The sequence below is a fragment of the Clupea harengus genome, chromosome 10, assembly GCF_900700415.2.
Source record: "Clupea harengus chromosome 10, Ch_v2.0.2, whole genome shotgun sequence".
NCBI classification, from domain to species: Eukaryota; Metazoa; Chordata; class Actinopteri; order Clupeiformes; family Clupeidae; genus Clupea; species Clupea harengus.
The window spans coordinates 19,637,229-19,654,208 of record NC_045161.1 but is presented as its reverse complement, the minus strand read 5'-3'; the positions used below and the strand labels follow the sequence as shown (position 1 = coordinate 19,654,208).

At 45.9% G+C, this 16,980-nt stretch overlaps 2 protein-coding genes across 2 annotated transcripts; both read right to left on the bottom strand.

Moving 5' to 3' along the window:
- Nucleotides 1-2,782: 2,782 nt before the first annotated feature.
- On the bottom strand, nt 2,783-6,185 carry sft2d2a (SFT2 domain containing 2a). The gene is made up of 8 exons (XM_012828242.3): nt 5,923-6,185; nt 5,588-5,677; nt 5,275-5,360; nt 5,056-5,137; nt 4,754-4,789; nt 3,747-3,805; nt 3,617-3,646; nt 2,783-3,164 (listed from the first exon to the last, which is right to left on the bottom strand). The coding sequence occupies exons 1-8, from the start codon at nt 5,986-5,988 to the stop codon at nt 3,092-3,094; spliced, it is 522 nt and encodes a 173-aa protein (XP_012683696.1). The 5' UTR covers nt 5,989-6,185; the 3' UTR covers nt 2,783-3,091.
- A 63-nt stretch (nt 6,186-6,248) lies between these two features.
- tmem45a (transmembrane protein 45a) lies at nt 6,249-16,418 on the bottom strand. The gene is made up of 6 exons (XM_031574310.2): nt 16,091-16,418; nt 10,988-11,200; nt 10,362-10,574; nt 9,911-10,095; nt 8,998-9,140; nt 6,249-7,578 (listed from the first exon to the last, which is right to left on the bottom strand). Exons 2-6 carry the CDS (start codon nt 11,181-11,183, stop codon nt 7,482-7,484), a joined length of 834 nt encoding a protein of 277 aa, XP_031430170.1. The 5' UTR covers nt 11,184-11,200; nt 16,091-16,418; the 3' UTR covers nt 6,249-7,481.
- Nucleotides 16,419-16,980: the final 562 nt, after the last annotated feature.

Here is a 16,980-nt window from a genome sequence, read left to right as displayed (position 1 = left end):
TTCGAAGAATGGAAATTTGCCATATGAACTAAGTAAGGTGGATTTTTGAGTTAAGTTTTTGAGCGCAGTGGCGCAGTGGCTGTTTGTTTATTTAGAGCGGGACTGAGCATGGCTTTCCATGAGAGGGAGTTAAATCTCTCAGTGTTCTGTGCCGACAGGAACTACAGGCCAATGGCAGGAGGCGCTGTTGTACCCAATTCGCTATTCATGAGGAGGCTGGCTGTCAGCGGCACCATCATCAAATGCTCTACCACACCTTAATGGGCTGCCTGTCTGCATGCACCTTTGAGTGGGATGCAGGGGACCTCGCTCTGTTGTGGCAGATGACGAGGGAGCAAGCAGCTCAGGCAGGAAGGGGTGCTAGCCCTTACTGATCTTCTGGTGGACAGGAGAATAAGTAGGAGGAAGTTGAGCCAGTACTGCTGCAGGAGGACATGCGGCGTGGAGGCCGCCATCAGCCTTATGGAGCGGCTGCTGCAGGAACTGGTGGGTGGGGGAACCTGACTGCTGCTGCCTCCAAGCTCCTCCCTGACTGCTTCCACCATGCTGCAGCCAGGTGTCCCAGCCTCTCCTGATGAGTCTGGGTTATGTAAATTAATAATTGTGTGTAAAGAAGTAAAATCACTGTATCTGCATTTTGTCCCACATCTGTTTACAAATTTTTTTTTTTATCAGTTTTTATGTTTTTTTTTTTTCTTTCTCAGGCTGTGGATGACTCTGGGGTGCCAGGCATGGACCGAGTTGACAGCATGGCAGAGTATCTGGTGGAGCTGAGGCACCAGCTCTCTCTGGCCCTCACCAACCAGCAGGTCAGGAACATTTATTGTCTTACTACTTTCCCTCTGTGCCCTGTCATACATGTTCACACTCATGTTTTTGTCTTTTCTCACAGGCTGCTGTGTCCTCTCTCTCTGTCCAGATGAGATCTCATCCTGAATGACTACAGGAGGATCAGGCGGCGCATTCTAGACAATGGGGCTGTTATGCAGCAGACCACCCTGCAGCTGGTAGACGTGAGCCACACCACCCAACCTGGTACAGTGGCACAACAAGAGGGTGTAGAGGCAGGGCAACGTGGTGGTGCAAGGACTGGACCTGCCCAGCCACTTGTCTGTGGCGACTGACCCTCTCCTCCCTGCTAATGTGTGCCCACCATCTGCACCAAAAACCAGGCCCAGTTCACCAGTACCCCCGGGCTGGCAGCACCGTGGGCCAGGCACAGATGAAGAGGAAGGTATCGTTCGCTATCGCACCGGCGGCTGTGAACTCGTGCCCCCAGCGAGAACTCTTCCCTGCTCCATCCTCGGGCCCTCAGCTGTTCATGCTGGGTCTAGTGACCTCACAGGGGCCTGTGCTGGGTGCTGCTCCACAGGCTCTGGGTGCCAGCCTCTCCTCTGCCGCTCCTGCTCCAATCCGAAAACGGACCTGCAGTGTTCTGCACGCGCAAGAAATGCGGGCAGTTCAGGACAGCGGAGACTGGACACAGCCAGTACAAGGGCATTATATACTGCCCCTCTGTAGAGGCTGTTCCCAAGGAGCAGTGGTTGGAGGATATAAAAAAATGCATGAAAAATAAATGAATACATTGTCCCCCCCCCCCCTCCCAGAGGCATGGACACTGGCTTAGTGCCCCTCAACCCCTTCCCCTCCCACTTTCTGTATATGTTTTCTGATATGTATTATTATATTGTATATATTATGCTATAGTTGTTGTTGTTGAATTTGTTATTGCAAATAAAAGTTTGTTTACAACAAAGATTTATATTTTTCCTTTGTTCTTTTGTGTTTTGTGAATAGAAGGATGTATTAACTGGAACACGAATATTTTGTGAAACAAGTACAAGTACCTCACACATAACTGTACATGAACTTGTATTGAAATATTCAATGAAGATTTATAAATATCTCACTAATATAAGGTAAATTAAAAGAAATATGCAAACAAATTGTGATTTCCAGTAATAAAATTGAACTTTGCAGTAAATAATGCACACCTAAATTTCTGCTAACGGTGGGACTCGAACCGGAACTTTGGGGTCAACTCTTCTCTCATAAATGCATATACAGTATGTATTGAAATATTCAATGTAGAATTATCCATATCTCACAAATATAAGGTTAATAAAAGGTAATATGCAAACAAATTGTGATTTCCAATAACGAAAATGAGCTTTGCATGAAATAATGCAAACCTCAATTTCTGCCAAAGGTGGGACTCTAACCTGAAACCTCTGCTCTCATAGTAATGCATATAAAAACAGAAGTTTAATGTTTTAAAAATAATTTATGATGTACATCAACATTACAAAACTTTAGTCATGGAGGATTAGGCCATACAAATTCCCTTCCTTCTTTTTTTCTCTCTTTTCTTCTTCCCCCCTTTTTCCTTTCTTCCCCCCTCATGGTGTGCAAGTGTGCCCCAGCCTGCCCTGGCGCGCTCCCAACTGAGACAGACTGCTCCCGCCACCAGTGCCCAGCAGTGCTACGCGCCTGCGCCCCTCCGAGGGTAGAGACTGTTGTTGAGGATTCTCCCGCAGCCTCTCTGTGTTTGTATCAGCATCTCTGTGTCTGCAACCTGTAGTCTGTCCTGTGTGTTCCTGGCTGTCTCCGTGTGCAATAAACTCTGTTCCAAGTATCCAAAACTTGAAGTCTGTTCGTTCCGTGACAACAGGGGGATTGTGTGCTTCCCTGTACAGTAGGGGATAGATCTTTACCTGGCATGTGGCAATACAATGTATACTGTATAAAAAGTATAGTGCATTAAAATCACATACACATCTCATACAATAAGTGTACCCATGTTTAATAATAAAATAGTTTTATACATTTAAAATGTTAAACACAATATACCGCTAGATTTCCCTAAGGCCAAGAAGGTCTGTCAGTGTATTAAAATGAAAACTGTGCAAAAGAACAATAAAATGTACAATTCAAACATATTACACAGACATGTAAACAACATGACTTGTGATTTCCTACATTTCAAATGTAAATGCAGCCCTGCAAAAAGGCCAGTCTTGCAATAACATGTAACAGTAGGCCTATCTAACCAAGGGAAGTGCAGGCTTAAAAGTTCAGTGCTGTGGTTGAATCAGGAGACGTCTCCGACTGACTGCTTCATGCACATGCGACACATCATGGACAGAAACTTCAGTACTGCATCCCTGAGGAACACAAACACAGAATAAAATCAGAACTCGTGTGAGTGTGTGAAACTTCAGTACTGCATCCCTGAGGAACACAAACGCAGAAATAAAATCAGAACTCGTGTGAGTGTGTGAACGCGTCTAAGTGCTGAGGATAGTAGTTGCTGGTGGTTTAAGAGGGTGGTATATTCAGAATTGTGGTGGACTAACACAGATTTAAATATACCATCAAATAACCGTATTATGCAGACAGAGCGCCCCCTGTGGGGACAGCGATGTTGACTATGAATTTAGAGTGTGTGTGTTTCTGCCTGTTAATCAATACGTGTGTGTGTGTGTGTGTGTGTGTGTGTGTGTGTGTGTGTGTATGTCTATCTGTCTCTATCTCTCTCTGTGCTTCTGTGCATGTGCGTTTAGGAAGTGCTTTAGCAAACAATCTTACACAGCAAGACCCAATTAAAATCACTAACCTTGCGAATGGAATATAAGACAGGCCATACCTGTGAACACAGAAAGCACATCAACATTTTTAAGAATGTACAAGCCAAATAAAATGTTAATCGATCTATAATTCCCCAAATTATAAGTCTTTTTACTCACCAGGCAAACGCTATGGACTGCAGAATGACAAGCACCAGAGCAAGAATAAAGATTTTCCACTAAAAAATAAATACACACATCAAAATGCATCACCAAAACAAATGACCCAGAGCAGAACAGAGCTTTGTACTATGTGTGTGAGGGGAACACAGACACACAAGGCTATGAGTGTGTGAAGGGAACACAGATACACAAGGCTATGAGTGTGTGTGAGAGGAACACAGATACACAAGGCTATGAGTGTGTGAAGGGAACACAGATACACAAGGCTATGAGTGTGTGAGGAGAACACAGATACACAAGGCTATGAGTGTGTGAGGAGAACACAGAGATGCAAGGCTATGTGTGTGTGAGGGGAACACAGATACACAAGGCTATGAGTGTGTGTGAGGAACACAGAGATGCTAGGCTATGAGTGTGTGAGGAGAACACAGAGATGCAAGGCTATGAGTGTGTGTGAGGAACACAGAGATGCAAGGCTATGAGTGTGTGTGTGAGGAACACAGATACACAAGGCTATGAGTGTGTGTGAGAGGAACACAGATACACAAGGCTATGAGTGTGTGAGGAACACAGATACACAAAGCTATGAGTGTGTGAGGAACACAGAGATGCAAGGCTATGAGTGTGTGAGGGGAACACAGATACACAAGGCTATGAGTGTGTGAGGGGAACACAGATACACAAGGCTATGAGTGTGTGAGGAACACAGATACACAAGGCTATGAGTGTGTGAGGAGAACACAGAGACACAAGGCTATGAGTGTGTGAGGGGAACACAGATACACAAGGCTATGAGTGTGTGTGAGGAACACAGAGATGCAAGGCTATGAGGGTGTGTGTGGAACACAGATACACAAGGCTATGAGTGTGTGTGTGAGGAACAAAGATACGCAAGGCTATTTGCATGCAGCCAGCATGCAGCTATGGGAAACATCTTAATAAAGACTACACCCTTGGGAGGACGCTGCCTGACTGAACATTCTTGTCCTGAGAGAAGAACTCACCCATAAGACTGCACACAGGGTCAACACCAAACACGTCTTCAGGAAAAAACAAAAGAAAAATAGGATTTTTAACTCTCACTAGTGGACATAACCAGTGCAGTCTTGCCGCATAAGCCCTGAGCAACAACTTTCATATCGACACGTCATACTGTCTTGTCCTTCACAACTGAAGCCTATACCATTCAATTTATTACAGCAAATCTGATTAATTAGGATAAAACCGTTTTCGTAATCAAAAGAGAAGTTATTATTCCAACGGACTACGTGGGTAACGGAGAGTACAGCGCAGTCATTCGACTCACCAGCATGACAGCAGTGGCGAAGGCTCTGGTTTTATCACACATCCTCTTCAGTTGTCTCAGTGGGCCCATCAGGAACATTGTGCTGAGGGCAGATTCAATGGTTCAATGAAGACATGCATATACACTTCCACATGATACAACTAGGCTATGGAGATGTGGAGTATCAGCAACCAATCAATGCATGACGGGTTCACATTCTTACAGTTCTTATTGACTCACCTGAACAGGGAGCAAACATTTCCAAAGGTGTAGAAGACAATGAACAGAAGCAGACCGATTTTAGGAATAAACAAGCAACCCACTCCCTGCAAAATAAATGCCATCATCAGCAGTGAAATAAACGGGGAACGGGATGGCAAAAGCAACAACAGAGACACGTGGATGATCAAGATACTGAGCCTTCGCTGAATGACATTCTTTAGATCCGGTAAAACCGGTACCACGACTCTCTTCTTCTGGTTTCCTTCTCATTTATTTCATTCGTCCTGTTTTCCTCTTACTTCTGTGCAAACGGGGCTGTATAACTACTCACCAGAATAGTACACCCAACTCCGATGACCATACAGGCGATGAATCCTTTCACGCGTGTTCCCCATCCTAGACTGGATGCTTCATTCGCTGTCTAAAAGGAGATCGAATTCGATTTTTTGCCATACTGGGCCAGTTAACAGGCTACATCAAGCCTAGTGTAATATCAACTGAAAACACATTAAAAACACCCTTACACTGCTTCCCAATAGCCTAATTTAGTAGAGATGATCAGATTTGATAACCTGCTTCATCCTTGGGCTATACCTGACTGTTTGCCTCAAACCTATGCACCATCCACATAGGCGCTCGTATTTAGCAAAATACAAGTTTGCTTACCTCTATAATACTTCTGTTGTCATTGTGGCCATCTCGACCGCCTAACACCGCCCTGAGTTTGTCCATACCCGACACCTCTGACAGAAGGACCGGGTTTGAAGTGACAGACAGGTGGAAAACCGCTTTTAATTCTCCTGCTTCTTACCGAGCTTCGCAGTGAACTTTCTGAACTACCTGGGAAACTTCTTGGCTCTGACGTCATATTCCTTACCTGACGAATGCCCAAAGTAGCTACAAGGAAAGAGCCTGACCGTGTTGTCTAACCGGTCATATCTAAATAAACGCGACAAAGTCACAAAGTAGAAAAGTTTCACAACAGTAAGGCAGACCATCAAAAATGCAGTTTTATTAATATTCGGAATTAACATGATACATATTGTTTATATTAAACAAAAATAATCTGCTTGTCCTCCTTGGGCAACAAAAACAAGGGTGATGCAACTTCAAGCTACGGACGCAATAAATAGTCAAAAAAAAATACTTTCAAATATTCAAATTCGATTTAAAACACTTACAGTGCATCTGCATCAGGACAATTTACATAAAAAAACAATGACTACTCTGGACAGTTCCATATCGATTGGATGAAAATCATAGTGCCGCATAGGTTTATCATTATTTCATGACAACTTAAAAGCGGCAGTGTTAGCTCTGATCACCTTATTATGTTTAAAGCTGAGAGGATTCAACCCAAAGACAAAGGCTGAATCCCAGACTGAGTGGGAAGACTTTGCTCTACAAACTGGACCTTTTCAATTTGTGGCATTTGTTTCTTTTAAATGATTTTTGAAGATTACTGGTTGTGTGAAACAAAAATAATTCAAGTTCATCTTTTCACATGTATATACATTCTATCCCTGTCCCTGGCCCTCTGTTCCCTCAGTACCTGGCAAGACATGATTTTGGTCTCTTGAAAACAGTTTGTTTGGGATTCTTTATGGCACAGTACCAAGCTTCACTGTTGCCAGAGTGATGCCAACATTTCCTGCTAACTTCTGCTGGACTTAACTACCATAAGAGTAAGCCACTCATATGCTATGCATACACATAAAATGTTCCTGGCAATGCATCTGGACGTTTCCTGATTAGTTAACGCAATTTAACAATTCTTAGTTTCTGGCTACAGGAGCATCCCAGATTGTCTATTTTAATGAAAGCTATCAGGATGTACAGACAGCTTGTTTCAGTATTCTAAAATGTTGTGTTGCCTCCAGCAACTTTAAGATGAACTAAAAAAGTGTACTACCTTTCAAAAAGCTGTACTGAGCAGTCACTCAAATTAATATGAATTCAATGAATATTTTCTTCTTCCTGAGCAGTTCTGTGAACACTTGGCTCAGGCTGGCAAGATTACACATCATGGTCTGTCATTAAAAACCGTTAGGACGAGCACCAATTAGCATTCTGACAAATCCACTCTTGAAACCGTAAAACGAGTTCAGTGCTGTTGGTTGACTGCAGGCATGGCTGCTTTCCCCTGTAACATTGAGGCATCAGCTCCGCAGGGTCTGACTGGAGAGCCTGTTGTCTTCGGTGCGGGACGGACGGGCGGGCGGCTCTCACAAAACCTCATCTTCAGACTCCCCGTCTCTCTCCCTGGGCTTCAGGAGGCCCATCTCCATGGGAGGCATCCTTCTCAGCTTGGAGCGTACCACACTACAGGGAACAGAGGGGAGTGTTAGCATTAGCAAAGATGTGGAACGTACCACACTACAGGGAACAGAGGGGAGTGTTAGCATTAGCAAAGATGTGGAACGTACCACACTACAGGGAACAGAGGGGAGTGTTAGCATTAGCAAAGATGTGGAGCGTACCACACTACAGGGAACAGAGGGGAGTGATAGCATTAGCAAAGATGTGGAACGTACCACACTAGAGGGAACAGAGGGGAGTGTTAGCATTAGCATTAGCAAAGATGTGGAACGTACCACACTAGAGGGAACAGAGGGGAGTGTTAGCATTAGCAAAGATGTGGAACGTACCACACTACAGGGAACAGAGGGGATTGTTAGCATTAGCAAAGTTGTGGAACGTACCACACTACAGGGAACAGAGGGGATTGTTAGCATTAGCAAAGATGTGGAACGTACCACACTACAGGAAACAGAGGGGAGTGTTAGCATTAGCAAAGATGTGGAACGTACCACACTAGAGGGAACAGAGGGGAGTGTTAGCATTAGCAAAGATGTAGAACGTACCACACTACAGGGAACAGAGGGGAGTGTTAGCATTTAAAGATGTGGAACGTACCACACTAGAGGGAACAGAGGGGAGTGTTAGCATTAGCAAAGATGTGGAGCGTACCACACTACAGGAAACAGAGGGGAGTGATAGCATTAGCAAAGATGTGGAACGCACCACACTAGAGGGAACAGAGGGGAGTGTTAGCATTAGCAAAGATGTGGAACGTACCACACTACAGGGAACAGAGGGGAGTGTTAGCATTAGCAAAGATGTGGAACGTACCACACTAGAGGGAACAGAGGGGAGTGTTAGCATTAGCAAAGATGTGGAGCGTACCACACTACAGGGAACAGAGGGGAGTGTTAGCATTAGCAAAGATGTGCAAAAAGTTCATATTCCAGTGATATAACCATGTGTCCTGGGAAGATAATGGAATAGAATTGTATCGACACCTGATTAAAAAAACATGACTGTGTGTACAAAGACCGTGAGTAACATACTGGGAGACTGTGCAGTGGAGCACAGAGACAGTGATGGAACATATCAGAGACAACAATGAGAGACATACCAGCAGACTGTGCAGTCGAGCACAGAGACAGTGATGAGAGACATAGCAAGAGACTTTGTAGTCGAGCACAGAGACAGTGATGGAACATATCAGAGACAACAATGAGAGACATACCAGCAGACTGTGCAGTCGAGCACAGATATAGTGATGGGAGACATAGCAGGAGATTGAGAGGGGAGATGTACCAGCAGACTGCGCAGTAGAGCACAGAGACAGTGATGGGAGACGTACCAGCAGACTGTGCAGTCGAGCACAGAGACAGTGATGAGAAACATAGCAGGAGACTGTGCAGTCGAGCACAGAGACAGTGATGGGAGACGTACCAGCAGACTGTGCAGTAGAGCACAGAGACAGTGATGAGAGCACAAGCGAGGTGCCAGCAGTAGCACATGGTGATGAACATCACGTTGTTGTGGTCTTTCAGGTCCCACTTCACCTCACTGGGAGAGTACAGAACAAACCCGATCTGGATCAGGACAGAGAACACAATATGAGAACAGGACAGAGAACACAATATGAGAACAGGGAACAGGACAGGGAACAGGACAGGGAACACAATATGAGAACAGGGAACAGGACAGAGAACACAATATGAGAACAGGGAACAGGACAGGGAACAGGACAGGGAACACAATATGAGAACAGGGAACAGGACAGAGAACACAATATGAGAACAGGGAACAGGACAGGGAACAGGACAGAGAACACAATATGAGAACACAATATGAGAACAGGACAGGGAACACAATATGAGAACAGGACAGGGAACACAATATGAGAACAGGGAACAGGACAGAGAACAGGGAACAGGACAGAGAACAGGACAGAGAACACAATATGAGAACAGGGAACCCATCCAGTCTGACTAACTCCTTTTCCCAAAGAACCACTTCTCCCTACTCTAATGTCACATATGACAGTTTTGGACTTGAATTATTCAATCATATCAATATTGTTAAGAGTCACAGATTTGCTACAAGTGTACAAGTGTGTTGCTATGGCTGTATTTGCTACAAGTGTACAAGTGTGTTGCTATGGCTGTATTTGCTTACATGTACTATAAACACAACAGATATTCTGGCATACTCATCTTTCATACACATGGCATACACATCTTTCAAGTCTGGACAAGGACATCTAGTGTTTTACACCTTTTCTTACATATCCTGCACAGCCTTGCACAGCCTCACACACACACACACACACACACACACACACACACACACACACACACACCTGCCAGAACCAGCTCCCCTGCAGGATGCACATGGTAGCGCGCAGCAGCTCCAGGAGCACGTTCCCGCGGTGGAACACCTCCAGGAGGGCGGTGAGCGCGCCCGCGAAGATGGCGTACAGCAGCAGCTGGTGCAAGTGCACGTCCAGCATCTCCCGGCCGTGCAGGTGATGCAGGAACAGGAAGCCTGGAGGAATACGAGGTTAGTTAGCGTAGCAACACACACACACACACACACACACACACACACAACACACATACACACACACACACACACTCCCACACACACACACACACACACACTATATGAGGCAAACTATGTCATATCCGGTGTGAACTGAGTAAACATATATTAGTAAAGTGTTAAACTCTGTCATATCCGGTGTGAACTGAAAAAACATGTATTAGTAAAGTGTTAAACTCTGTCATATCCGGTGTGAGTAAACATGTGACCTTCATTGAAGAAGGCGATGCTGAGGATGAGTCTGTCCAGGGCGAGCGGCGCGACGTCGGTCATATGGACGGTGAGCGTGGTGGCGCCTGACAGGGCGAAGAACAGGTACATGGTGGAGTGCTGCCAGATCATCAGCTGCTCCCACTGCTGCTCCGCGCGGTCGTACAGGTGGAAGCGCGGCCCATTCGACACAAACTGCTCCGCCAGGATACCTGCGTCAGACACACACCCATAGGGGGGGGCGCAACAGGAGGGAATAGGCACCAACATATGAGTCGGTACCATAGTCACATACTTTGTCCTCCTCAAAACAGTCTGCACTTCACGAGGGATATGACTGTGTTCAAGTCTGGAATATCATTTTGCAGGTTGAGTTTGCCACAAACTGCTCTGCCAGGATGCCAGTGTGATGGGGAGAAGACCCACATGGGGAGAGCAGTTGGCACACACCCATGCCCCATACACTGAAATAGAAACGTCCCAGAATCCACCACTCTCTCGGCCACTGGCCAATATAGTATTAACAATAGCATGCACAGGAATATAACTAGAGTCTGAAATAATGTGGGTTAACGAAATGATAAAAAAATATGAATGATTAGTGCGGTGTTGAAACGCTTCTCACCTATCACAGAAAATGCGAGCACCACAGCGCCCTCTAGGATCTCCATGCGGCGCTGCATTGCTCGGGTGGCTAGACGTCCTGCACCGGCGCTCTTGTTCCTGCGGGTGGCGTACCAGAGAGAGAACTTCCCTGACCACCACAAGCCTGCAATAAGGAAGAAGCTGCCAGGCAGAATATGGCCCTTGAAACTCCCCATGGTCCTTCACGGCAACCCTGGAGGTAAACAAAACATCAAATAAAGGACCATTTTTGCTTGCGTGACAGCAGTCGAAGGGACGCACAGGGGCAGATCTCTCCCTCCACGGGCGCTCCACTATCCTCACTGTGCACCTGGCCTTGGCTTCAAAAACCATCCTATCTTTTCCATCTTGTCCCAGCAGAGCAGCACAAACTCAGTACAAATGAGGAAACTCGTGTCCCTGGTTACGCCCCGGATACAGATAATAGATGACACTGCAGTGGACCGGTGCCAATCCAGAGCCGAACCTACCAGATCAGGGCCAGACCTGTGCCACACGGCCTGCCCTACCAGATCAGGGACCGACCTGTGCCACACGGCCTGTGCCACACGGCCTGCCCTACCAGATCAGGGCCAGACCTGTGCCACACGGCCTGCCCTACCAGATCAGGGCCAGACCTGTGCCACGATGGCCGGCTCCATTCCAGAGGCGATCTCTGTCTCTGTCTGGCCTGGCCTGGTCTGTATGTTATCTGCATGAGCATCTCCCTGCTCCACTTCTCTCACAGGCCCTGTCCTGTCAGTGCAGGCACGGCCCACTCCTTACAAACGCCCCTTATTTCCAAAAACAGATATCACTTCAGTCGTAAGTCCCAAAAGTTCTGGGTTAAGTGCCTGTTCAAACTATCTGTGTAATTAGTAATTATTAGTATGTCAACATTGTTATTCATCTTCTTGTGTTGCTATGCTAAATGTTAACTAAGGGTGATGATTACATTTCAACTTGTTTTTGCCTTTATCCCCATAGCCTTCTGTGAGAACCCGTCGCCTTGCCAGTACTGTAAATACAAACATCCTCTTAAATACATAAACACTCTAAAAATGTCTCTAGGCTATTTTCAAAAATCTGTTTTTAAACTAATAGCACAACATGCAGACAAATGTTGGATTAAAGAACATCAAACATGAGTGCTGGGTGCTTCCTCTCTAATGCAGACTATTCCTCAGCCCCAGCTGTCTGAAGCACACTGGCCTCTTATCTTTTGTCTGCCTGCATACATTTGCATTCACAAACATCAACAGTAACCAAAACACAATCGCACGCTCAACTACTGGTATCTGTGTAAACAAGCAATCTGAAAATACATTTTTAAAAAGAAATGTAATGTACAGAGGACTGCATAATAAGCATGATTGTACTGTTTGACTGGGTTCTCAACTATGCTACTACTTCAAACTAAATATTTTTTACACCTTGCTATGCATGCTGCATTTGTATAAGTAATACAATATTTACATATTAAAGGGAATGGCCAATTCAAAAACGAAATGAACCATAGTCTCACTTTCTCTCAATTTCTACATTTGAATAACTTTGAAATACTGTGTTTTTATCGGCAAAATGTGGAGGTAGTTACCTAAGTTCCCTTTTGAGTATAGATTGCACATGTAATTGCAGAGCCCTGCACAGAGCAAGTGCATCTTGGGAGGGTCTGGCCCTGATCTGGCCCGATCTGGTCCGATCCGGCGTAGTTCCCCTAGATGTCTCCCATCTGTTCTTTGGCAGTGTGGCCTGGTTTACGACCGTCCTTATATCAGGTTCGTTATAAACGGGAAAGGGAAGTCCTTACAGAAGAAACCGCTTACACAAGAAACCGCTGCAAATCATTCTCTACTACCTGTTCCCCTCTCCGAGAGCTGGGGTTTTGTGTACATGACTTTAATTGTAGTACTTACTAGGGGCGAGCTCTGAAGATAGCCTTTCATGAAGAATAAGCACAGTGTCTCTGTCTGTGTGTGTGTGTCTGTGTGTGTGTGTGTGTGTCTGGCTTAGGGTGTGCCTTCAGTGGAAAGAGGCCACTGAAAACACACATCATCCCGGGAACTGAGGTGCCGATGCGACCGCAGAACACAGAACACAGAACACAGAACACAGAACCCTATTGAAAGTCATGTTAATAAAAGCTCAAGGGAACAGGAGGTTGAGAATTATTTCAAAGGGTTTTTGTGTAAGGACTTCCCTTCCCCTTTTCTCAAGCGTACCTGACAAAGATTAGGTCATCCCCAGGCCACACTCCCAGACAGCAACCTCAGGGCCGCATCAAGGCCAGATTTGACTCATGGTACACTGCCATGTACACGGCACGGTGCGATACACACTGTCTGGTCACACACTCGTGACAGTTCTGGCTGAGTAACAGGACTTATTACTATCATGTATGAAGTGCTCAGACCCTGTCATGCACACACATTTACCAACTGAATAACCACCCCAAGAGAACAGTTTCTACAGAGCTAGATGGAAAACCATGCGGGGACGAGTGGAAGACCTAATAACCGTTTAAGATGGTGATGATGACGCTGGTGAAGCCCTGTGATCGGTGGGTCCAAAGATGCCATGATGTTTCTGCCACCCTAGTCACCCCGCGATCATGCATCGAACCACTACTCAGTTCTTGTCTGCCATTATAAACACTGTTATAACCACTCTAATCACCACCTCATTAAAACGTCTCTCCCCCCCAGTCCCTTCCCCTGTGATCAGTGTAGCAGTGGGAGCTCATGGGAAAGAGTTGCCCTTCAGTGGTTATCGCTACGGCCCGGCGTGCCCCCGCCCCGGCCCGCTGTGCTGTCCTCTGTGTCCTGTGCGCTGTGCTCTGTGCTCTGTGTCCTGTGCTCTGTGTCCTGTGCTCTGTGTCCTGTGCTCTGTGTCCTGTGCTCTGTGTCCTGTGTGCTGTGCTCTGTGCGCTGTGCACTGTGCGCTGTGTCCTGTGCTCTGTGTCCTGTGCTCTGTGTCCTGTGCTCTGTGTCCTGTGCTCTGTGTCCTGTGCTCTGTGCTCTGTGCTCTGTGTCCTGTGTCCTGTGCTCTGTGTCCTGTGTGCTGTGCTCTGTGCTCTGTGCGCTGTGTCCTGTGCTCTGTGTCCTGTGCTCTGTGTCCTGTGTGCTGTGCTCTGTGCGCTGTGTACTGTGCTCTGTGCGCTGTGTCCTGTGCTCTGTGCTCTGTGTCCTGTGCTCTGTGTCCTGTGCTCTGTGTCCTGTGCTCTGTGCACTGTGTCCTGTGCTCTGTGCGCTGTGTCCTGTGCTCTGTGCGCTGTGTCCTGTGTACTGTGTCCTGTGCTCTGTGCGCTGTGTCCTGTGCTCTGTGCGCTGTGTCCTGTGTACTGTGTACTGTGCTCTGTGTCCTGTGCTCTGTGTCCTGTGCTCTGTGCGCTGTGTACTGTGCGCTGTGCTCTGTGTCCTGTGTACTGTACTGTGTACTGTGTACTGTGTACTGTGTACTGTGTCCTGTGCTCTGTGTCCTGTGCTCTGTGCTCTGTGTACTGTGCTGTGTGTCCTGTGTCTGATCCAGCCAGCAGCCATATAGTCCTGACAGCCGGCATGTGGCCCACAGGAGTGCAGCCTATGCAGTCTCCCCCTGGTCTCAGAGTGCAGGAGGGAATAAAACAAGAGTACACTGATGGTGCTGATCACCTGACACTGGTCAGGGCAGAGCAGGGCGGGCAACCCTCCCTCCCGTTCGCCCGCCGGCCCGCCTCCCCCCCGCTGCGTGTCTTGCTCGGGCCGCTGAATGGCACCACACCCCATACCCCCGCACGCTTGCTGACTGGCCATTTGGTTAGGGCAGCGTGTACCCAACGCATGTTCCATTTGCATACAGCGAAACCACTCTCCTCTCCAACACACTATTTAACTATAGCCCTTTACTTAATGTCAGGCCTGAGCAAGGGGTGACTGTAGGCCTGTGTGACACCGAGCCTTTATTGCCTCACGTCAACACTGATAATGTTCCGAGGATATAAAAAGGCTATAAAGTTGCAGTGCCCTTGACACACGGGTCACACTGAGAGAGCGCGTCTGAGGTAAAGGGTCCTTTGAAAACAGAGTGGTGACACTCACTGCTATTGTCATGGCAGGGATTAAAGTCTGATTGGAAAAAAATCCACTCTTGATTTCCTCATGATTGTTTTAATCAATAAATAAAATATCTGCAATGGTTGCAAGTACTGAACTCAGTCTTCTGGAACAGAAAGACTACTCTTCACCCCAAATAGCCTGCCTGTTCCTTCCAAAAATAACCCGGCTTGTCTGTTTACATCTTGAAATCCTTTGTCCAGTCCCAGGATCCTACTTGCATCCAAGAGGACACTTCTGTCACCATGGTGACCCTGAGCACCACGGCAAAGACTGCAGATTAGCGGTCACCCCTCTTTCCTTTTAAACGGAACCGCCGGTAGACATGTCATAACGTACCATACCATACTAATGTAGTCTATAGGCAGGCCCATGCCATGCCATCACTTCAGTCTTATTTTTGTTGCCCATAGCCTACCCTAGCAATGAGTTTGATTGTTGATTGAAGCTTCGAAAATATGGAACACAAATAACCAGGACATAGACCTACTGAACACATTTTCCCGACGAAAATCGAAATTTAGTTTTAAGGAATTTAGGGCATTATCGCTAGTATATAAGTAGACCTATAGTATAACGATATTAGTAGGCCAATAGTACATTATTCAATATATTATTTTTGTAGTAGGCTATAGTATTATTATACTACATATATGTATTAGTATTGTAATATTATTTTTAGTGTAGGCCTACTACAGGTTAACTTAGACTCCATGTTGACTGGCAGGCTTTAGGCTACAGCCGAGTGGAGGAAAATAGTAGCCTACCATCCACATGTTACATGAAAAGAATGTTCACCCTAAAAGGTAACAATAAAAAGTTTTATTAGAGGAAGTAGCGGTCCAACAGATGTACAACTACAGTAACTAGGTCTGTTTTATTCGGTTCAAAGTTTACTGAAACGATGGCCCGTTGTCAATGTGTAAAAGACTCCCACTTTATGACAATATGTCGTGTGGAAAATCTAGACTACATAACACTTAATCTAAACAAATCGATCAGATTGTTCTTACCTTCTCGTCCCTCCACCAGAAGCCCCTTTTCCTTTCTTCACTTTTCCAGTTACGACTGTAAGCATACAAGAAACCCCTTTTCCTTACATAGACACAACATCTGCAATTCAAAAGTAAGCCGTTTAAAATACCCTTGGCATCTTCTTTTATTTGCTTAAATAAACCTAGTCTCGTTGTGGAAGTTGGCGCTGTGGTTCAGATAAGAAACTCTTCAATGAGCATCAGAGGAAAATCTTCTGCATCTGTAGTCAACAGCTGTGCCTCACAGTCCGTTTTGTAAGGAGTGTTGGACACTTTTTTTTTCTCCTCCACTTTTGTAGGAACATCCCTCGAATTAAATCCATTGGTCAGTAAACACTAAACGACGTCACTCGCCGCAATTTTGATTGGCTGAGAGTCGATTCCATCAAAGCTTCGGCAATATTCCACGTGTGCAATTTGACTCCTCCTGCAGGATGTTGATGGGCAGTGCAAGCAAGGACCGCTTTTCGAAGTTTGTCGACAAGCTCAGAACGGAGACAATAATAAATCTTGAGTCTGACCAAAGGCGGGACATGCGAAGTCCCGGTACGTGCAGCTACTCACGTCTGTAAATATTAACATTCGATCAGAGCTTGTTTATTACAAGATACAAAAGGCATGATAATAGACTAAGTGAAAACAAATCAACGTGGTCAGTAATTGGCATTTTACAAGGACAAGTTGAGAAATAACACATTAAGTATTTTTTCTTATGATGCCAATACTCGGCTAGAACTATTACAGTTTAATTGAATTTCGTGTGAGTTCACTGCATCCACAATTCAACTCGACGGGTTTCAGATATCCAGTGGATGAAAAATCCAATCTGTGGGCAGGTTAGCAGACAAACTGCAACAGAGAGCGGCACA

Bases quoted from the DNA above. Each gene is read 5' to 3' on its own strand.
- tmem45a (XM_031574310.2), bottom strand. From the start codon at position 11,183: ATGGGGAGTTTCAAGGGCCATATTCTGCCTGGCAGCTTCTTCCTTATT. The intron at 10,575-10,987 runs GTGAGAAGCGTT...TGTCTGACGCAG, and splicing joins GCTCGCATTTTCTGTGATAG to GTATCCTGGCGGAGCAGTTT. The intron at 7,579-8,997 runs GTACGTCTCCCA...TGTTCCCTGTAG, and splicing joins CTCTACTGCACAGTCTGCTG to TGTGGTACGCTCCAAGCTGA.
- sft2d2a (XM_012828242.3), bottom strand. From the start codon at position 5,988: ATGGACAAACTCAGGGCGGTGTTAGGCGGTCGAGATGGCCACAATGAC. The intron at 5,138-5,274 runs GTGAGTCAATAA...ATCTGCCCTCAG, and splicing joins AATGTTTGCTCCCTGTTCAG to CACAATGTTCCTGATGGGCC. The intron at 3,806-4,753 runs GTGAGTTCTTCT...TTTATTTTTTAG, and splicing joins CCCTGTGTGCAGTCTTATGG to TGGAAAATCTTTATTCTTGC.